The 22,818-nt window shown below is 50.3% G+C and overlaps 1 protein-coding gene and 2 pseudogenes across 1 annotated transcript; 2 read left to right on the forward strand and 1 right to left on the reverse strand.

Moving 5' to 3' along the window:
• Positions 1-14: 14 nt before the first annotated feature.
• LOC119323939 (pentatricopeptide repeat-containing protein At2g26790, mitochondrial-like) lies at positions 15-3,837 on the forward strand. The gene is made up of 3 exons (XM_037597650.1): positions 15-2,733; positions 2,982-3,089; positions 3,769-3,837. Exon 1 carries the CDS (start codon positions 160-162, stop codon positions 2,683-2,685), a length of 2,526 nt encoding a protein of 841 aa, XP_037453547.1. The 5' UTR covers positions 15-159; the 3' UTR covers positions 2,686-2,733; positions 2,982-3,089; positions 3,769-3,837.
• Positions 2,829-12,345, forward strand: LOC119321500 (annotated as a pseudogene).
• A 305-nt stretch (positions 12,346-12,650) lies between these two features.
• LOC119326226 lies at positions 12,651-20,003 on the reverse strand (annotated as a pseudogene).
• Positions 20,004-22,818: the final 2,815 nt, after the last annotated feature.

Here is a 22,818-nt window from a genome sequence, read left to right on the forward strand (position 1 = left end):
GCCACCTCCGTCCCGCCCTCCCTCCTCGGGGCATCGCGCGGCGCGCTCCTGCCGTCCCCACCCCGTCCGCGGTGTCTGCCCGCCGAGCCTCGAGGTCGTCTCCGTCCGGCGACCCTCCTGCTCAAATCCCACGCCCGGATGCGCGCCGCCTAGATCCCCATGCTCCCGTGGCGACGCAAATGCGTCGCCGAGTGCCGCAGGCACGCCCGGGCCCTGCCCGCGGCGCAACCGTCCCCATCCCCTCGCCGCCGCCGCCGCCGCTTCTCCGTGCTCGCCGCCTGGGCGCACCAGCCGGACGACGACGCCACCTCGAGCGGCGAGGAGAGGCCCAGCTGCGCTCCCCCCGGCGAGGTTTCCTGGAGAAGGGGCTGCGCTCCCGGCGAGATTACCCGGAGGAGGAGCTCTGCTCCGAGCCTGAGCTCTGCCGGCGTCGTCAGGACGCTCCAGCGCCTGGAGAGGAAGCCCGCCATCGCGTTCGCCTACTTCAAGGACACCGAGAGCATCGGCTTCCGCCATGACCTTGCCACCTACGCGGAGATCATCCGCGTCCTGTCACATAAGGGCCAGGGGAGGATTCTGTTTTCCTTGTTCAGTGAGATCCTCTCGCCGGCCGATGGCGGTGGCGGCGGCCCTGAGATCGTGCCGCTCATGGATCAGCTCAGAAGTACGTGCACTACTTCGTATGCTCTCTTGTTTGCGACTGACTGCTTGATCACAACATGCACCACTTGTCGCAGTGCACAGGACACGGTAGGGCTGTTTGGTGATCTCTGTAGGCTTGGAATCGTCCCGGCAGTTTGGACTTGCAACATACTTCTCAAATTTGCAGCTGAGAGCGGTGACTCGGAGATTGTTGTATCAGCTTATGATCAAATCAAGGAATTTGGATTGACCTTGGATGCTCACGCGTTGGTCCTTATCACTAGGTCTTTCTTTCGAGAAAAGAAGGCAGACAAAGCATTCCAAATGTGGGTTGAGATGATTGAAATGGGGGTGAAACCAGATGTAATTGCATATTCATCATTTATAACTGGTCTGTGTGATTGCGGAAAGGTTGATTTGGCTTATGCGATTCTGCAAGAGATCAACAGGGAGGGGATTCAAGTTGAGGACATGGCTTATAACATGGTAATGGATGGGCTATGCAAGGAAATGAGACTGCAGGAGGCTGAAATGCTCTTGGAGAACAAGACCAGACAAGGGTTCACACCAGATATATATGGTTATAGCTATCTCATTCGGAGTTATGGCAAAGCGGGCAACCTACTCAAGGTGTTGGACCATTATCAAGCCATGGTATCCCATGGTTTCGAAACAAACTGCCACATTGCGAGTTATCTTCTACAATGCTTTATGAAGTTAGGCATGACATCTCAAGTTACAGAGCATTTCCAGAAACTCAGAGATTCGGGACTCCATCTAGATGGCGTTCTGTATAACATTGCTATGGATGCTTATTGCAAGGATGGGAACATGGATGAGGCGGTTAAGCTACTGAGAGAAATGAAGGCTGAGGGTCTGACACCTGACAGAATTCACTATACATGCGTGATCAAGGGTTATTGCTTGAAGGGAGATGTACCAAATGCACGTCAAGCATTTGAAGTGATGCTGAAGGCCAATGTAAAGCCAGACATTGTTACATATAACATATTGGCCAGTGGATTTTGCAAGAATGGTCTTGTTACGGAGGTGTTTGATCTTCTAGACCATATGGCGGATCGAGGGTTAGAGCCTAATTCACTCACTTATGGTATAATAATTGATGGGTTTTGCAGAAGTGGCAACCTTAGTGAAGCAGAGGTGTTATTTAATATAGTAGAAGAGAAAGGAATCGAACGCATCGAAGTATTGTACAGTTCAATGGTTTGTGGCTATTTGCATTCAGGCTGGACTGATCATGCTTACATGCTTTTTCTTAGGGTTGCTAAGCAAGGAAAATTTGTGGATCGTTTCTCATGTTCAAAGTTGACGAATGACCTTTGTAGGGATGGAAATGCCCAGGGAGCTTCAACAGTTTGCAGCATGATGTTAGAAAATAATGTTATTCCTGATGTAATTTCATATACCAAACTCATATCAGCCTATTGTCAGACAGGAGATATGCACAATGCTCGCTTATGGTTCTATGATATGGTTCAGCGAGGACTTTCTGCTGATGTTATTGTATACACTATACTAATGAATGGTTACTGCAAGGTTGGCCAGATGGAAGAAGCTTGCAAATTGTTTGATCAGATGACAAGTTTAGGTATTAAGCCTGACGTAATTGCATATACCATGCTACTGGATGGTCACCTAAAAGAGTACCTGCAGCGGTGCTGGGAGGGCGTTAGTAAGGAGAGAAGGGTCTATGTTCTTGGAACAAAGCAGAACAGGTTGCTCAGCTCTATGAAAAAAATGGAAATCGAACCTGATGTACCCTTTTACACCGTATTGATAGATGGGTACTGCAAAGCCGGTGATTTTGAGAAAGCCCGGGGAGAATTTGATGAGGTGTTGCAGAAAGGGCTGACTCCTGATCAATATGTATACACAGCTCTTATAAGTGGATATTGCAGCCAGGGCGAAATAGAGAAGGCACAAGATCTTTTTGAAGAAATGGTAGACAGGGGAATGAAACCAGGTGTACTGGCCTTTTCTGTATTAAATCAGAAAACCTTGAGGGAAAGGCAGTATAAGTGACATGTATGATTTCGCTGCAGTTATATCCACTGAAATCTCGCCAGCGAGGTAATATATTTTACAAGTCATGAATTTACTGGAAGCCTGGAAAATATGATTATGACATCCATTCATGTGCTTAGTGCTTAACGTTTTGAGGTGTAATGCTCTTACATGCAGTATGTTTATATACGCTTTGCAGACATCTTCTTTATACACGCTTTGTTGTGTGCCATCTTCTTTAACTCATTGCTATTACCAGTGTAAAGTTGATTATGAATTAGCTTCAACTGATGCAATTATGCTCTTCCTGCCAGGTTTGGGATGCGACTGCATCAGAACCCAAGTTACTTGTCTATCTGAAGTCTTACAGGAACACAGTACCTGTCCCAAGGCACTGGTCTCAAAAGAGGAAATTCTTGCAGGTTTGTTATACATGTACCATGAATAATCTTGTTATGCATAATTTCGTAACGAGTACTTGGATGCACCTCTGAGAAATAAACTGCACAATCAGAAAATAGTGTTGTTAGTAGTGGAGTTGGTAGTCAGATGCAAACAGATCACTAGTTTCTTTGAACTCCACTTGTAAAAGTGCTGGAGCATCTCCCTCAATTAATATCTGTCATCTAACTAATACTGCATGCTTCCATGTATTGTTACAGAACTTTGTTTTTCCCATGGGCCTGCATCTAAATGCACGTTGTATCTAAATGCGCCTCATTTTGTATTAAAAGTAACTCACTTGTAAAATAGAGCACCATGATTACAACAACCAGATACAAGCCGACCAAAAACAGACAGAAAACCAAACAAGATCAAAAAAGGTACGCAGAGCAGGAAAGAGAAACAAAACACAAGGGCCAAGGGCAGACCATGCCAGGCCGAAATTCACTTAATGCCGAGCACACTCGGGTTTTGTCCTTGCATCATTGAAAAGTGTAAGCCCATAACCGCAACTGTTTGGGCCGGCATGCATAAGCTAGTGAACTCATTACAAAGTGTCATGGCAGTGCCTGGGTGGGTGTTATTCGAAGGGGGGGGGGGGACATAAAGTCGATAAGGTTTTTCCCTCCCTCTTGTACAGATATATAATTCTTGCAGGGATGCTGCAACTTCCTGGGAGCAAGGTCTTGGTGGTACTGTACTTGAGTGATTGCTGTAGTATGAATGCTGAAGCGTTTGATCTAGTTGATTCATGCTAGGCATTCCCTTGAAAGACATTTAGGTCCATCTAGGATCTTGATCCTTGTCCTCCTTTGCTTGCGTATACAAGTATATCATTTGCCCAGGCCTTTGCAACTTTTTTATATCTTCAAAACATGAAATTACGCTTTGCTTCATATTATCTATATCTTGTCGAATAGATTTTACATCACCATGTTATTTCTTTCAGGGCAAGCAAGGTATCCGAAAACAACCATTCCAACTTCCTGACTTCATTGCTGCAAGTGGAATAGAAAAAATAAGACAGGTATCTTAATATCTTGGTCCTTTGTAGCAATGCTATGGACATTGTATCTCCCTTGTCAACTTGGTAACTTTGGGAGTTTTGTTTTATTGTCACTTTAATTTTTATTCCACAAATGGGCAAAGTGGACAAATTGTAAGTAGCTTTCCAAATGCATTTTCAGTCGAGAAAGAGGATAGCAAAAAGTAGAAGCAGAAGCAGCGGGAGCGTATGCAGCCAAAAATGGGCAAGATGGATACAGATTATCAGGTCAGTTAATTCTTGTTGAGGCCAATCTGAGTTGCACATAGAAGCACATGCCATATATATTTGTGTTTTCTCCATAATGGGCAAGATGTATACAGAGCACTATTTATTTTCCAGCTGATTTTACTTAGGTGTTGAATAACACATGCCTGCGTTTTCTCCTTGTGCTATACTTCTCTACATGCATATCTGGTCTGCCAGGTGTTTTATTACCTGCCACTTAGGCAGTAATACTGATGATGTACACGTGTGAAAATATCATAGCTGATAAGTACGATGTGTTTCTTCCATATATGTTCAAATTTTAGACATGAGTTAACTTCTGAATGTGCAGGAAAGCAAGCCTCACTGTAATTTTGTTGTGTGCAGGTTTTACATGACGCCTTCTTCAAATATCAAACAAAACCAAAATTGACTAGTCATGGTGATCTTTACTACGAAGGGAAAGAGTTTGAGGTACTTCTTTTGCTTCGCTCTCTTCTTAATGTCAGAAACAGAGATAATTGATAATTGTTTGGAACATCCATATATGTCTGTGTTCTCAAGCCTGGCTCACCAAGCATAATACATGTATGAACTCAACAGGTCAAACTTAGGGAAATGAAGCCAGGTATGCTGTCCTGAGAACTTAAAGAAGCTCTTGGTATGCCAGAAGGTGCACCGCCTCCAACCTCCATGGCTTATAAACATGCAGGTATTGTTCTTTTTAAGAAGAAAAAAACTCCAGGCAGCTGGCCTTCTAGTTGACTGATCTCTTGTTATTGGCCAGCTATCAACTGACATCAAATAATTTTGGCTGAGATATGGTCCTCCTCCCTCTTATCCTTCACTGAAGATCCCTGGTCTGAATGCCCCAGTTCCTCCTGGTGCTACTTTTGGTTACTGGCCCGGGGGATGGGGAAAGCCTCCTGTGGATGAGGTAATTTACAACAAATATGCTTTTCATGGGCTCGGCTCTAGTTAAATGTGGCTTCTGTAATGAAAATAAATTTCTTTTCTGATCTATTTATTTGTTTTGGCTAACAGTATGTGTCATGTGGGGCACGTCTTACAGACGTGGGCCGCGCGGCCAGGAGCAGCCGACGGCCGCATCAGGCAAGGCGCAGGCTGGACAGGAGTCCTGATCCGGGCACATTAGTTCCTAGACTAGTTTATTTCGTATAGGTTTCTAGTTTGTTATTAGCCCATGGGGCCTTTATATATCAGACAGTTAGCACCCTTTAGGGATAAGCAATAAAGTTATTTCCTTCTATCTTCCCCTCCCGCATCATAGAGCAGCCAGGCAAAAACCCTAGCGCTCCTATCCACCGCGACTACGAACTACGTAGTCGAGGTCCTGCTGTCTTGGGCACCGAGGCCCTTGACAACTTGGTATCAGGTTCCAGGCGATCCTCCTCCTCGTCCACGCTCCATCCGCCGGCCGCTTTCCCCCCTGTGTCCGCGCCCAGCTCCCCGACATCGCCACAATCCGCTGCCGCCTCGGTCACTTCCGGCATGGCAGAACCGACCACCGCGGATCTGGCTAAGATGATCGAGGCCTTGACGGCCACGGTGATGTCCCTGCAGTCGTCCGTCACCGCACTCCAGAAGGACAAGTCCTCCTCTTCATCCAGCGCTGCCGCCGCCCATGATGGGCAGCACCACAATGATCGGCCGCCCAGGTTCCAGAAGATGGACTTCCCCAAGTTCGACGGCAAGTCTGATCCGCTCGCCTTCATCAACAGATGCGAGTCCTTCTTCCATCAACAACGAATCGCCGAGGAGGAGAAGGTGTGGATGGCGTCCTACAATCTCGAGGGTCCTGCCCAACTATGGTATATGCAGGTCCAGCGCGACGAGGGCACACCTCCGTGGCGCCGCTTCTCCGAGCTGCTCAATCTCCGCTTCGGGCCACCGCTGCGCGCTAACCCGCTGGGCGAACTAATGGCGTGCAAACGCACGACGTCCGTCGTCGACTTCCAGGAGCGGTTTGAGGCACTCCTTCCCCGGGCAGGCACCTTATCCGAGACACAGAAAGTGCAGATCTTCACCGCGGGACTCCAGCCACCCCTCAGCCTCGACGTGGAGATCCATAACCCACAGTCCCTCGCCGTCGCCATGAGCCTCGCCCGCAAATTGGAGCTGCGCGACCAGTGCGCGCTTTCCGCCGCGCCACCGGTGCGTTTTCCACAGAAGGGCATCCTGCCGACACCAGGACCACGCCTCGCGCCCCCCGCTCCGGCCCCACCAGCCGCACCTCAGCAGGGCCACAATCTGCCGGACGGACGCCCAATCAAGCGTCTCTCCCAGACAGAGATGGAGGAACGCCGTCGCCTGGGCCTTTGCTTCAACTGTAACGAGAAGTTTGGCAGGGGCCACAACCGCGTGTGCCAGCGCATCTTTCTCCTCGACTTAGCGCCGGACGACGACGACGACGACGCGGCCTGCGCCACTGATGATGCATCGCGGGCCGACCCTCAAATCTCGCTCCACGCGATCGCCGGCGTGCGCACGAGTGAAACCATGCAGATGCAGATTACTCTCGGAGGTGTCTCCCTCCTCGCCCTGATCGATTCAGGCTCCACCCACAACTTCATCGCCGAAGAGGCGGCCGCTCGTGCTACGTTACCGCCCCCCACCACAGAGAAGATGCGCGTCACGGTGGCCAACGGCGAGCGCGTTCCGTGCCAGGGCGCGTACCGCGTCGTGCCCTTCCGCATCGGCCACGAGGAGTTCGCGGAGGATTTCCTCGCCTTGCCGCTCGCGGGCTACGACATCGTCCTGGGCACGCAGTGGCTGGCGTCGCTCGGACCGATCCTGTGGGATTTCCGAGCCCTCTCCATGACATTCTGGCGACGGGGCCATCGGGTGTGCTGGCACGGCATTGCAGGACCGTACGGGCCAGCCCTAAAATCATGCAGCGGCCGCGACTTCCTGGACGCCATCATCACCGAGTTCGACGGCATCTTCGCCGACCCCTCCGGCGTGCCACCGCCCCGCAGCCGCGATCACGGCATCACCCTGCTACCTGGTTCCGCCCCGGTGGCCGTCCGTCCGTATCGATACCCGGCCGCGCACAAGGACGAGCTGGAGCGTCAGTGCGCCGCCATGCTCGCCCAAGGTATCATCCGTGCGAGTTGTTCCGCATTCTCGTCCCCGGTACTGCTAGTCCGCAAGGCCGACGGGTCCTGGCGCTTCTGCATCGATTATCGCGCCCTGAACGCCATTACTGTCAAGAATGCGTTCCCGATTCCGGTGGTGGACGAACTCCTCGACGAGCTACGGCACGCTCGTTTCTTCACCAAGCTCGATTTACGTTCCGGCTACCACCAGGTGCGGATGCGTGCGGAGGACATCCCGAAGACAGCTTTCCGTACTCATGACGGCCTCTACGAGTTTCTGGTGATGCCGTTCGGACTCTGCAACGCGCCGGCCACGTTCCAGGCCCTCATGAATGATCTGCTGCGGCCATATCTGCGCCGTTTTGTTCTCGTCTTCTTTGACGACATCCTCATTTTCAGCGAGACATGGGCTGACCATCTCCGACATGTGCGCACCGTCTTCACGGTCCTGCACCAGCACCGGCTCTTCGTCAAGCGCTCCAAATGCGCGTTCGCCGTTGAATCAATCGCATACCTGGGTCACACCATCTCCGCTGCAGGCGTGGCCATGGATCCGGAAAAGGTGCAGGCAGTGGCGGACTGGCCGCAACCACGCTCGGCGCGCGCGGTTCGGGGCTTTCTCGGCCTTGCGGGGTACTACCGCAAGTTTGTCAAGGACTTTGGCGTGGTTGCCGCGCCCCTGACGGCCCTCCTTCGCAAGGATGGTTTCTCTTGGTCGCCGGAGGCGGCAGCAGCTTTTACCACCCTCAAGACGGCAATCACCACGGCTCCCGTCCTCGCGTTACCGGATTTTACACGGCCGTTCATCGTCGAGTGTGACGCATCGACGTACGGTTTCGGGGCCGTCCTTCTTCAGGACCACCACCCGGTGGCTTTCTTTAGCCGGCCAGCCGCGCCACGTCACCGTTCCCTGGCAGCGTATGAACGGGAACTCATCGGCCTGGTGCTCGCGATTTGCCATTGGAGGCCGTACCTATGGGGGCGTCAGTTTGTGGTAAAAACGGATCATTACAGCCTCAAATTTCTGCTTGACCAGCGTTTGGCCACCATCCCGCAGCATCATTGGGTTGGCAAACTCCTGGGATTCGACTTTACGGTGGAGTACAAGGCAGGTAGTACCAACACGGTGGCGGATGCACTTTCCCGCCGTGACACGGAGGAGACGCCGCTCATGGCGGTCTCAGGGCCTCGTTTCGACTTCATCGATCGCCTCCGGCAAGCGACATCCACTGATCCGGCGCTCGTCGCACTGTGGGAGGATATCACGGCAGGTGCGCGGCAACAGCCTTGGGCGCTCTCCGACGGCCTCGTTACTTTCAACGGCCGCCTCTACATTCCGCCGTCATCCCCGCTACTCCAGGAGATTCTCAGTGCCGTGCACGATGATGGGCATGAAGGCGTCCTGCGCACATTGCATCGTCTCCGCCGCGATTTCCACGCACCTAACCTTCGCAAGACGGTGCAGGAGTACATCCGCACTTGCGGTACTTGCCAGCGGTACAAGTCCGAGCACTTGCACCCCGCTGGGCTGCTACTGCCGCTGCCGGTACCCACGGGCGTGTGGACTGACATCGGCATCGACTTCGTGGAAGCGCTTCCTCGAGTAGGCGGGAAGTCTGTCATCCTCACCGTGGTGGATCGCTTCAGCAAGTATTGCCATTTTGTGGCGTTAGCCCACCCATACACGGCAGAGTCAGTGGCACAGGTGTTCTTCGCTGAGGTTGTTCGTCTCCATGGCGTGCCGCAGTCCATGGTCTCTGACCGCGACCCCGTCTTCACCTCCGCTTTTTGGCGAGAGCTCATGCCCCTCACGGGGACAAAGCTGCACATGACGTCAGCATTTCACCCGCAGTCGGATGGTCAAACGGAGGCTGCTAACAAGATCATTGTGATGTATTTACGGTGTCTTACCGGGGATCGTCCCAAGCAGTGGCTCCGGTGGCTTCCCTGGGCTGAGTACATATACAACACCGCCTACCAGACAGCAACCCAAGAGACTCCGTTCAAGCTTGTGTATGGCCGTGACCCTCCCACTATTCGCTCTTACGAGCCCGGCGACACACGGGTGGCTGCAGTGGCCAGGAGCATGGCTGAGCGCGACGAACTTATCGAGGACGTCCGCTATCGTCTACAACAGGCACAGCCGGTCTATAAGTCCTACTACGACAGACGTCATCGGGACATTCGGCATGAGGTGGGCGATTGGGTTTGGCTTCGCCTTCGACAGCGCGCCGCGTCCTCTCTCAACTTGCCAACCAGGGGCAAGCTCAAGCCACGATTCTATGGGCCGTACCGCATTTCAGAAGTGATCAACGACGTGGCATACCGTCTTGAGCTTCCGGCACGCTCGCGCCTCCATGACATGTTCCACGTGGGTCTCCTCAAGAAGTTCTTCGGCATTCCTCCAACTACACCGCCGGGATTGCCTTCGATCCACAACGGGGCGGCTGTTCCAGAACCAGAGCGCGTGACTCGTGCGCGCCTAGCACGCGGCGTTCGCCAGCTACTCGTCCACTGGAAGGGTGAAGCAGCTTCGTCAGCTACATGGGAGGATCTTGACAGTTTCGTCGAGCGCTACCCCGCTTTTCAGCTCGAGGACGAGCTGCTCGTCGAGGGGGGGAGAGATGTCATGTGGGGCACGTCTTACAGACGTGGGCCGCGCGGCCAGGAGCAGCCGACGGCCGCATCAGGCAAGGCGCAGGCTGGACAGGAGTCCTGATCCGGGCACATTAGTTCCTAGACTAGTTTATTTCGTATAGGTTTCTAGTTTGTTATTAGCCCATGGGGCCTTTATATATCAGACAGTTAGCACCCTTTAGGGATAAGCAATAAAGTTATTTCCTTCTATCTTCCCCTCCCGCATCATAGAGCAGCCAGGCAAAAACCCTAGCGCTCCTATCCACCGCGACTACGAACTACGTAGTCGAGGTCCTGCTGTCTTGGGCACCGAGGCCCTTGACAGTATGGACCTCTACGGAGATGTTTTTGGTATCCTACAGCTGGATGAACCTAATTATGATGTATGTTTGATTGCCTAATTTTCCTTGAAATTGAACTACAGCCCTACCAGTCAGCTGACTGTTGTGTTGCATTGTATTCCAGGAGGAATCTGTTGACCGCTGCAAGCATTGGGGAGACTTGGAGGAGGAAGATGAAGAGGAGGAAGAATAGGAGGAGGAAGAGGAAGAGGAACTAATGGAAGATGATGACATGGAAGCTGGCATGCAGTCTGTCGACACCATGTCAAGGTTCTATAATAATTATTTGATGACTAGCTTAGGTTCTTCTCTAAGGAACTTGTTATGACGCCTCTGTTAATAGCACTCCCACTGGCGTGGAAACTCCTGAAGTCATTGATCTTTGGAAGCAACAGAGGAAAGAGTCTGAAAGGCCAACAGATAAGCAGTTATACCAGGTAAGGGCTTAGCTTCAGTTTTGTGGTATTTCAGGCCAAGTATTGTTATGGAGCTTTAGTTTGGCTTATTGCAGTTCATAACCAACAATTTGTTCTTTTTCATCTGAAGGTTCTTGAGCAGAAGGAGGAGAAAATCGCACCTTGAACCCTCTATGGGTGAAGCCATACGTATGCAACTCTAATACAACCTAGTCATCTCTACAATATTTTTCCGATGGATTTCTGTTTCAACCATACGGAGAACTCATTTTATATATATCAATAATCTCTGATGGATTCCTGTTTCAATCATATGGAGAACTCATTTTGCATCTTGCTGTTTTTGCAGGTATGTGGTTGGGGCACAGGATAAAGCTGGGGTTAAAAGGGTGAGCTTTTACATTCCTTGCACCAAGTATACAAGTATTCCCATAGCTTGCATGCTCTGATGATTCATTGACACATGTTTGTGGTTCTCGTTTGCAGGTTGATCTTCTCAAAAATCAGAAAGTCTGAAAAAGTGGATGTCACCATACACCCCGAGGAGTTCGAAGTTATGGACGATGTTCTGGCAGCCAAGTAAGAGCACTTCTCCATCGCGTCTGTCAAGCTTTGCCTGTCAATCCACGAGTTGAAACATTAACACCTTCCCTCTAAAACTATGAAACAGGTACGAAGAAGCCCGGGAGGAGGAGAAGCTACGGAACCAGAAGCAAACACCAACCCAATGGACCTGAACCCTTTTTCCCTCTCCGATTTGCAGAACGCGAGCAAGAGGAAGAGGAAGCACAAGGGCGTGAAATCTTCCAAAAAGGACTAAAAGTTCTACATGGAGCAGCAGCCACCATTTTGTGCAACTGAAGCCACCTGGGCTCAGGCCATGGCCACTGTGCCGTGTTTCCAAACTCACCGAGACCGCCACCGCCTCTGTTTGCTCTGCCATGATTAAGTCCCTGTTTGGAACCTCTCCAGTCCCGAAACTCTGCTCCGCGCGAGGAGCTCGGTTTGAGCCACTCCCTGCAATTGTGCTGCCGCTCCCTCCGCTCCGGGAGCTGCAGTTGTGGAGCGGAGAGGGGATCCGAACAGGGCCTAAATCACATCGACGACGCCAGATGGTGCCAGGTGTGCTTTTGTTTCCCCGCCTTGAAAGTAGAGTTCATCTTAGTTTTGGGCCTGCAGCTAGAGCAGATCCTTTTCGTTTTTGCTGTCCATGCAAGAAGCAGCTGTAGCTAGGGAAGCTTTGGCCAACACCGACAGTGACAACGATGGTGACAAGGGAGCCTCTGGTAGGAGGTGAGTGCTGGAGCCACTCTCTCCCGATGCTGCTGACAAGTGTTGTTTGCCTGTGGTTTTGTTGTAGCTTGTCAGAAGCAGCAAGAATGATCTGCTCTATATATTTTCTTTTCCATCTTAAGCTTTTGACAATGCTATCATATTTGTAATCCCATATGATGACATGGCTGGTTTCATGTTTTGTGTAAATTTGTAACCTGACTGCACGCGTAAAAAAGAAGTGAAAACCACAAATACTTTGTCACTTCTATTACAATATCAGGTAGAAACAAGATAGTACTTGATCTCCCTAAGAGCCTGCACTGCCTAATGCATGCTACCTTGAGATATTCAAACTTTCTCCAGAAATTGGACCAAAACTCCACTTTCCTCCACATTCATTTGTTGCTAATAATGTGCCATCAAACATTGGATTCCGCAAAGGAGATACCGGGATCTTGGCACTTGTTCACCCTCGGCATGAGACCATCTACTACTGTTTCTAGTTGAAGGAAACGTGGAGGACATATCGCATCCTGATCTGGTCCAAGTTGTACACTATGCACTCGTTGTAGTAAAGGACGCCCTGCAATGCATGCCTTATTGTGTTAGAGAGAGAACAGCAAGAAGGCGCAAAGCACACAAACGGAAACCAATAGGCAGAAAAGCCTGAAAAACTACACAGGGCTGAGTTGGACAGCACATACGTTATCGCGGGACGCCTTCTTAGGTTTCCCGAGCGGAACAACCACACCGTCATCGGTGATCTTCGATTCCGCCATGTCTGGTGCCGTCTTCCCAACCCCCTTCGTGCCGTTTTGCAATGATAAGTATTTACTCTTTGTGTTGTTTACAACAACTACTACTGCTGCCAACGCCATAACAAAACAACATAATTCAAGAGAATGATAGGTTCAGGGTTACTTTTGAATCAGTAAGTGGATGTAGGGCTTTTATCAAAAGGGCTTGCGTCACCAACCGACCTTAGTTTACCCTCGGGCAGGTTATTAGCATTTATATCACCATCTAGTAGCTCGTTCATCTCGCCTAGCGCAACCTGAGATGATAAGTTACAGCAAACAACTCAACATGACACCATAAATAAATGGAGAAAAACACGCTTGAGCGGAGACCACGACACTTCATGTAAAGGTGTGTGGTGAACAATTGATAGCTTGGTAAAACAGACCTCGCATAGAAGCAGCACTCCAGATCTAGATGCTTGTGAAGGATAGCAGTAGTTTGCACTCTTGGAGAACATGTCAGCAAAGTAAACCCCTTTCCCAAACATGTAGCCGGTGCTAGGCGCTTCAGGAGGAGCGATTCGCAAACCTGGGAGAAAGATTAGTGTTAATTAATATACTAGCATTGACCTATCTAGTCAGATCTGACATAATTTGATGTTTACAGTATATATAGTACCCCGAGAAAATATCCCGGTCCAGTTTGTCAACCGAGAGCCATGCCATAGAAGCATCCTGTTTCCTGCGTTGATGAACTGCGAGATCACTTTCACAGTTAGTCATTTGACAATGTCATTGCAGTAAGTACTGTAGGTTTTTTTGGGCGCCACATAGCTGATTAGGAAGATCCACTTACCTTCTGAAATCGCTCTGTTTCGCCCTGCCTTGTCACCTTAAATATCTGCTCTATGTCGACCGTATAACCCGAATGTCTCTTGGCATGTGTGTTTGTTAAATATGTTTTTATCTGGACAGCAGGAATGTCCATACAAGGTAAAAGTCATGAACATCGTGTAAGTGAAGAAGTGTGGAACATAACTCATTCAACCATGCCAAATCAGTTCTTGGTCATAAGAAATTTGACATCTTTTTAACAAAGAAAATAAATGGTATTCCCGTAATGAAGTTGTTATAAAGGCCTAGATGTTTTTGGTAGAAATATTACCATGGAGTATTCTTCGGAATCAACTTCCAGAGGTGTAAAGTCACAATGAAGCTGCTTGTATCGAGCATACAAAGGATCGTCCTAGATGGCAAAATGAAACGAACTTATAAATCCAGAGTGTTCATGTGTGCACACCATATTTCTTTACCAATGTCTTACCCGATCGCTTTGATTGTCTTCCAGAAGCCTGGTTGCAATCTCAATCTCACCAAGGGCTTCAACCTTCGAAAGAGCAAAACAAGTGGTGATATTAGATATGAAGCTTGTACTAGTACACGAAATTCCAAATTATGAATATGAGTGTTCTCAAAAAAATGAACGAATATTAAGTTACAATTCATTTCAAACTTTGATAAGAATGGCAGAAGAACCAATGTTCCGAATGTCTTCAGAAGAACCAATGTTCTAAATTATCCTTGAAAATTGTCATTATCTCTTAATGCATACAAGATTTCATAACAGATCAAAGCTAAAATAAAGCAAAAGATAGTGGCCTATTACCATTTCCAGCTTAGCTTTCAGTTTCTCAGGAGTATCAATGATAAATTCACCTGCCAGATAAATTTTGTTAGAAGCAGGGCCGTACCAGGGAAAATGGAGGCCCAATGCAAAGTCAGAAATTGGGCCCTCGGCATAGCAAGTGACGACGAGGAAAACAATATCTAATTGTTATTATTGTTACTATTTATATATCATGTTGGTACATAGTACAATCTTCTGAATAACATCTTGTCGCAAAAGTGATACTAGAAAATCTCCTACCAAGTTTATCTTTATGACCCTTTTGGATAGACGCCCTCTTAGGACCCTTCTCTACCAAATTATCAATTGCTTTAGAATGCCATCCCAATTTCGAGGATCAAATATATCAGGTTGCAAAAAACATCAACATTAGTAGGTACTTCATCACAATGATTTGCTTCATCCAGGTTATTATTCTCAACATGTACCTCATCCATGTTACTATCAACATTAATCTGTTTTCCCTGAGTTTCAGTATGGATGGAGTCATTGTCATGTACATCATCAGTATTAGCATCTACACTAATTTTCAGAAGAAACGTTTGGTTCTTTAACAAAAAACCTATCAAGACCACCTTTTAGAGATTCATCGAGTATCTTTTATTTTCTGACGTTTTTCATATCCTGACCGGCACTTTCTAATTCTAGAGGACATTGCAGAAAGTAAACTAAGTGACAGATAAGGAACTAAAAACTGAACTTGTGGTCAAAGAGGAATGAAACAACATTGTCTTCGATTGATGTGAGAAGCAGATCAGGGGGAGGAGATGGTTATTGCTTTGGGGACCAAGAACTCGTAGCCTCAGCTGGCCTGCCGAGCGGTCGAATCTCTGTGACGAGCAGGGCCTCCAGGGATCCAAGCTCCACTTGATTCTGACACACTTGGGTCGCAGGCCGGCAAGGCGGCAACCGGAAACGAAGGAAGTTGAGTGAAACACTGATTTGCAGGCCTGCTGATTTGAGAATTGAGAAGAACAAAACACTAACAAAATAAATAGATGGAGATTGAAAGTAGACGTCACCTATTCCACTGCTCATTGCAATAGATAATTTGGCGAAATCGCAAAAAATTAGTAGCTGATGGATTGGGAACGGAACGTTAGCTAGTGAACAACTGGAGATTGATTTACGATCTGTGAAAGAGTAACGGCGGCTGCATTGTGAAGAAGACGAGGATGAAAAGAGAGACGTGCATGAGGAGAGGGCCCAGTAGTTAATTCCTGCAGTTCCACCACCCATTGAATACTCTTGGGAACCCAAGTTGAGGATTAGCTGAGTTAATTCATTGTTGGGCCCCGCCGGCATGCTGCACCATTATCCAACCTGTTTTGCACTATTTTTTGCTAATTACTAAGAATACTTGTACTAACCACATAGAAATCTGGGGCCCCACTGATTTGGGGGCCCTGTGCAGGCGCACATCCTGCACATGCCCACGGTACGGGCCTGGTTAGAAGATCCTGATCACTGTAGAATGAACCAAGCAGGAAGTTGGAAACTTACGCATCTTTTTGAAACCAAAGTCGTGAGGAATCACGGTGTAGAATTCCCTGAAACCAAGTGGAAGTACATGAATATTCGTTAGGTTTCGACATATTCAAATGTCAGAAAGTACAAGTGTAGCACTGATGGTGGATGCCATTATGCATTCCACAACTATCTCATCATGCTTCACTACACTATTTATCAAACTAAAAAGGAAATTATGACTCACCCAGTCAGTTCTTCCAGCTGTATCGGGTCAGCCTTTGGAAGAGCACTAGAGATCCGCTTCAAAACAGAATAACCCTGTGGAAAGTTTGGAGAAAGATGCGCTTTTACTGCAAGCAAGACTGAATGTGCACCCAATAGATCTTTTAGAGTGCATAGTGTATTTAAGTCATTTACTTTTTTTTACAGGTTTTAAGTCATTTACTTTTTTTTACAGGTTTCAAGTCATTTACTTGAAAGTATGATAAAATGCAACCTTATGTAAGTTTTTTGGCTAGCTTGGGAGATAATTAGGTCCAAGTTGTTTATGCATATTGTTATTCAACATGTAATCTTTGTGTCCATGCTGAATTGATAATCCCCAACAAAGAAAAGCTCACCTTGAGCACGAAAGTGGGACAACCGAGAGTTACCCCCCACGTCGTCTCCCTGAGGCGACTCGGGCGGGCACCCCCACCGGCCGCCGCCTGAGCCACCTCCCCAGCCTCCACCCCCCGCCGCCGCCAGCAAACGACGCCGGGCAAAGCCCGCCGGCGGCTGGTGGCGGCGGGATCTACTCTCTCCTGTGACTCGTATCCATCACCACCCCCACCGCGACGCCCACCTTCACCGGCTTCGAAGTTCGATGGATCTGGCAGCAGGCATCCTCCATGCTGCTGTTGCGGCTTCACTGTTACGGATCTGGCCGTGCCGCACATCATCCGCCCCTCTGCGCCCTCCCCGCGCGGCATCCATTCCCATATGGCTGTCGGCGCCTCGACCCATCAGATTCGGTCGGTGCTTGTCTCCGTTGACCTGCGCCTCCCTTCTCCATGGGCTGCCAACTGCAGTGCGCGTCGAGCACCCGGTGCCGACGTTGACGGGAGGGCGGTGCAGTGCGCGTCAAGCGTCCCGCGCACGTGCTCTGGTCCTACCTCACCCTCCCCTCATCCGCATCAGGGCCGGCAGATCTGGCCTGGTGCTTCCCTCTGGCCGACTCCCTCCTTCCGCTCCGGCCGGCGAGCCACGGCTGCGGGCTTCCAGCGCCCTGGGGTGGCTGCGGGGGCCTGGCCTCGTGGCTGCCTCGGCGGCGGTTCCACCCGCCGTTCCGCTGGGCTGGGCGCAGTGCCCCCTGCTCCCACGCTCTTGCGCCGGCCTCCGTCGCCTCCCGCCCTCAATCTCGCGCCGTCGACCGCCTGCTGCGCGCTCTCGCATCCCGCCTCGCGCAGATCCATCTGCCGCGTCTCCCGCCTCCACCGCCCCCGCCCTATTCGTTGTCGTCGTGCTCCTTTGCGTGCTTGCCAAACGAAGGTGGCGTCGTGGCTCCTTCTCCTTGGAGCCCTCCATCTCCCAGTCCCTCGGTGGGCTGCCGCTGTCTCATAGCCTTTCCTGCTGGGGGCGCCGCACCGGTGGTCCTCACTGGTGGCTCTCGGCGTCAAGGGTGCCGGCCGGCGTCTCTGCTGGTCGGATTCACCTGGATCTGGGGCCGTCCAGTTTCAGCGCTGCCCCGCGCTATTGGCGGCTGCTCTGCGTCTCGTCGCGTGGAGGGTGTGACCGGGGTTTGGGAGAAATCCATGGTCGGCCAGCTGCTGCTGGCCGAGACAGCGGCGACGCTTCACGTCGTTCCCATCTTGATGGCGTTGTCTTCATCCCCCGGTCTTGTGATGTTTTGGGTGTGCTCTGTGGTGTTCTTTGCTTGGTGATGCCCTTCGACTACGCCGGTGGCACACAGGTGCCGTGGCGTCGTCTCGGCCCGGCATGACCGTTCGAATGTACCCCATGACACAGGTGGTGTCACGGTGTTGTGCAGTCTTGGTTGCCCGGTGCTTTTCGATTGCGTCGACGGTGCAGTGTCATGGTTTAGTCTCGGCTTGCTGCTGCAATACCAGCGCCCGTGGTGCCCTTTGTTGTGTTGTTTTGGGTGTGATCTGTGGAGTTCTATGCTTGGTGATGCCCTTTGCCTACGCCGGTGGCACACAGGTGCCGTGGCGTCGTTTCGGTCCGGCGTGACCGTTTGAATGTACCCCATGACACAGGTGGTGTTGCGGCGTTGTGCAGTCTTGGTTGCGTGGTGCTTTTCGATTGCGTCGATGGTACAGTGTCATGGTTTAGGCTCGGCTCGCCGCTGCAGTTCGATCGCCCATGGTGCCCCTGGTTGTGTTGTGTCCCACCTCGCCATGTGTTGTCTGTGTGTTGTTTTTGCTTTATTTCTCCTCTCTGTGCCCCCTGTACTTCCGGTTCACTTGAACCCTATCTTGTATTAGGTTGCAAAGCCTATAGGCAACAAATGAATACAATTCAGGTGGGGAGGATTTCTTCTCCCCCCGGTGAAAATTCAAAAAAAAAAAGCTCACCTTACGTATTGTAGATTTGCTTATCTTTCCAAGAGGAAGTTTTTCAGCATTATAACCTAGTTAGTTAATCAAAGATGAATGGATTAGTAAAATCATATGCTTCATGAATAATCAATAGAAATCTACTTTAAAAACAATACTCCTGTATTTGAGTAGATCGTCAGTATTTGCCTCTTTGGCCATGAACTATGTTCAGACCCTTGTTTTAGTATATATTTTTTCATAAAATTAGGCCCCGTAATTTTAACACACACATGCAATATAGGATCTACCAGGCTCACAAAATCCATGTGTACTGCAAATAGGCTAATATTATGATGCTCTAATGCGTTCAAAAAGCAACGTCAATCGGCCAACCTACCGATTTCCATCATTTGCTGCTTCATCATGCTAATATCGCAGATCACGGATATGAAAACGTGCAGTTCGAGTCTCAAGCTTCGTCTCCCTTATCTGATCGGCAACGGAGTATTTCTTCTGAGTCTTACCCTGAATTTTTTTTACAAGACCAAAGCGTTAAAACTAGAAAGGTGCAATCACTAGAGAAAACTTGAGGCAAACCTTACCGTTTCGTCGTCACCTTTACCATAGTCCATTTCAAGCCAGGTGTAGTAGTCTGGGCGGCAGCTGAGTTCCTTGCGACAGGACCAATCATTGCCGGTTTTATCCTTAAATTTGAATTCAAATAGATCGACCGCTTGGTCCCGTGGCATGGGGCCGCGCAGCTCGCTCCGACCTCGGTGGCCTACTCTCCCATATCTCCAGTAGACCATCCAGCTTGCACCACCATCAGATTCTACAGTGAACACACATCAGTTAGGTGTTTTATGTAATGCTACTATTAGTGACCACTGACCACTCATAAACTGAGCACATGAACCTTAATTGGGAAAATTCGATGTATGCCGTATGAATGTTTTGAGAAGATATATAGCAGTAAAGTACTAGATGTTTGTGTGTGTGTGTGTGTGTGTCGTGGACTTGCGCCTCAGTCGTAACTAAAAGATCAACACAAATATTGGAGGAAGTATTTCTGAATCGATCGATTGAGAAATATAGCAATTTTCAAGGAAAACAACACACACAAGGAGGTAGTAAATGGCAGGAGGAGAAACAAACCTAAGGCCTGGATGATGAAGAACTTGTTGTTGTTGCCCTCGACGTTGGTCTGGTTCAAGGTGGCGTCGTAGATCTCATTACCCTGTGTGCAACAAAAATAGCATATATGTTACCAATACCCTACGTACGTACGTGTTTCTGCTCTGAACCCAACTAACTAACACTAGTGTGCGTACCAGTTGCAGGACGTGCCAGGACTCCTTCATGTCGTCGGGGATTTGCGGGTCCAGCACCGCCGCGCCCTTCTTCGTCGCCGTCACCATCTTCGCCGCCGCGTCGTCGGCCTTCTTCACATCGTTGCCACCGAGGTCTATAGAAGTAGCAGCGTCCTTCTTCTTCTTGCTCGCTCTCGCCGCGAGCCCCCGCGCCGGCCCGAAGAAGCTCGCGTGGTCATGATGGCGAGGGGGAGGAGGGGGCCTCGGCCGGATGAAGTTGGTGCCGGTGCCGGTGCCGGTGCCGACGCGGGGGCGGCAGCTGAGCGTGGCGCGCATGATGGCATGGAGATGGGCGGCCATCGCTGAGCTCTGCGCAGACCTACGTACGCATCAGAAGTGCAGGGGCCGGCTGGCAGGCAGAATCTGCGGATGGATGCACTTGATCTCATGACGAAAATAGCATGATCGAAATAACAAGCAAGGATCGGGATAATGGAAGTAGATCGATCGGTTTGAAAAGAGATTCTGCTGGTTGCACGCCGGATTCCATCGAGGGCCAAAGTTTCCTTCAGGCCGGCATGGGTGGGGTCCGCCCGCAGAGAAGTTTCTTTGTCCAAGGGTCATTTTGTTTTTTTTTCAATATATGTAGGCGCAAAAGTGGTTCGGCAATAGACGGCTGAATTTTCTTTTCTCTTTCTTTTTGAATTTTTTGGCTCAAAACATTTCATCCGTGACTAGCTAGAGTGGATTGGCCGCCGCTCGTCCTCACCTCCGCTCAGGGCCTCACCTCCGCTTCCCTCCGTCGCCTCCTCCTCCTCCCCCGTGCGGCGGCGCCGCCCCGCACCGGGGAGCCCCCACCCTCCTCCTACAGCCGCGCCTCACCTCCGCTCTCCTCCGCCGCCGTCGCCCGAGGCGTCACAGGGCAAAGCCCTTGTGGCGTGGCGGCGGCGGTTTTCTCCTTGGATCTCGATCTGGTTGAGAGGCGGCGCTCCTTTTCGGCCAGATCGGCGGCGACATGGATGTGGTGTGGCGGCGGCGGTGGAGGACGGCACCGGCAACGGCGGATCTGGCCTTGACTCAGTTGGGCTAATTCGTTGTGCTACGGATCTCGATCACCGTCAGCGGTGCACTGCTCCTGGACTTGATCTGCAACACGAGGATGTCTGGGGCGCCGGCCCTAGGCTTGGTGGTGGTGGCCTTCTTCTTCGTCGGAGTTGGTCTGGATCCCGGGGCGGCGGCCTGGATGGTGGCGGCCGGTGAAGCTAGGGCTTCCCGCGGCGGTATGGCGTGGTGCAGTCCCTGTCCAAGGCGGATCCGTGACGACGATCTGATCTACGGATTGGTTCAAATCAGAGACGGTGACGAGCACGCGGGTTCCATCTCGGCAGCTCTCGCGGCTTGGCGAGGCGGGGTGGGGCCCTCCTCATAGGTTCCAGTGGTGGCACACTTAGGCAGTGGCTAGTGCGCTAGGGCTCTACGGTGGCACTGCTATTGCGGTTGGTCGCCGGATCTAGGCGGCTAGATCTGGGGCTTTGAAGGCGGTCGAGACGATGCACAGGTTGTCGGGTGGACTACTTGGGACGGATCCGGGTGAAAACCTGGTCTTCGGTCGATGGCCGGAGCCGGTGATGATGATGCCTTTATCATTGTTTCCTTCATGAAGGCATCATCGAGGTGAAGCTCCCAGCTCCACTCAATACCTTCCGGGGAAACCCTAGATCAGCTGATCGGATGTTGGCGGCAATCATGTGTCGTCACCCCCTTGGGGGCGGCATTCTTGGAGGTGCACTTGTTCTTGCGGGACCAGCAGACGACTTCTTTGGTGGAGCGGTGCTTCATCCTACACATTGATGGCGACGGATCTTGACGGTGTGGCGCAGTGCAGATTCGGCGTTCGATGTGCGAGGATGGACTCGCGCAGGAGGACGACGTTGTCTGGCGTCATGGTGGCGTCGATGGCAGAGAGACCTGGCACGGTAGATGCAACAGTACAACTCTGAAGATGGATTGGTGGCAGGTGGCTGCGGCGGCCTCATACCCGGCAGGCGTCCTGGTTGAGGAATGCGCCGGACTGGTAGGTTCCCCATACCCGGCAGGCGTCCTGGTTGGGACCTCAGGTCTGAGATGTTTAGGTTTGGCTGCAAGGTCTGTTTGGTATTAGGCCCAGACTATCAGTATCCTTTCATCAACTGGATAGGAGTAGCGATAGATGTTGCCTAGACGGTGGCTTTAGTCTTATTGTTGTATGACTTTGTAAGGTCTTGTGCGAATAATTAATAAAGTAGCCGCATGCATCCTCCAGATGCAGAGGCCGGGGTCCCCCTCCATTTCTAAAAAAAAGCTAGAGTGGATTGACACTGTATTTCAGTAGGAGTACTCTTTTTAGTCCCTCCCGTCCTTTTTACTCTACACATACAAGAATTGACTTCAAACTTCATAAAGTTTGACCATATTTATATGAAAAAATATCAATACCTACCATATGCTGAAGTTATACAATATGAAAATTTAAGTCATGACACATCTACTGATATTGATTCCACATTGTGAATGTTGATTTCTTTTATAAAATTGGTCAAACTTTACGAGGCTTGATTTTAGACAAATCTTATATGCAAACTAAAAAGAATAGGAGGGAGTACAAGGGCCACACCGCCACATAACACCACTTGTTTTCACTGAAGAAAATGGAGTCTGAGAACACATACGCCCACCCGTGTTTATCGAGAAATGCTACATACACGGGCTGCTTTTTACGGAATCAACGGAGAGGCTGAGCCGGGATTTTCTTATTGGGTAGAAATCAGGTGAAGGGCCTACCCCAACTGAGAATCAGGGGGGCGATGAGATTAGTTATAAAGCAGGTCCCGTAAAACCTCCGTAGTTAGCCCGTGCGTCTAGAATTATCGGTGTTCATCTCCGG

The sequence above is a fragment of the Triticum dicoccoides genome, chromosome 6B, assembly GCF_002162155.2.
Source record: "Triticum dicoccoides isolate Atlit2015 ecotype Zavitan chromosome 6B, WEW_v2.0, whole genome shotgun sequence".
NCBI lineage: Eukaryota > Viridiplantae > Streptophyta > Magnoliopsida > Poales > Poaceae > Triticum > Triticum dicoccoides.

Excerpts from the sequence above, each read along its gene's own strand:
- LOC119323939 (XM_037597650.1), top strand. The coding sequence starts at position 160 with ATGCTCCCGTGGCGACGCAAATGCGTCGCCGAGTGCCGCAGGCACGCC.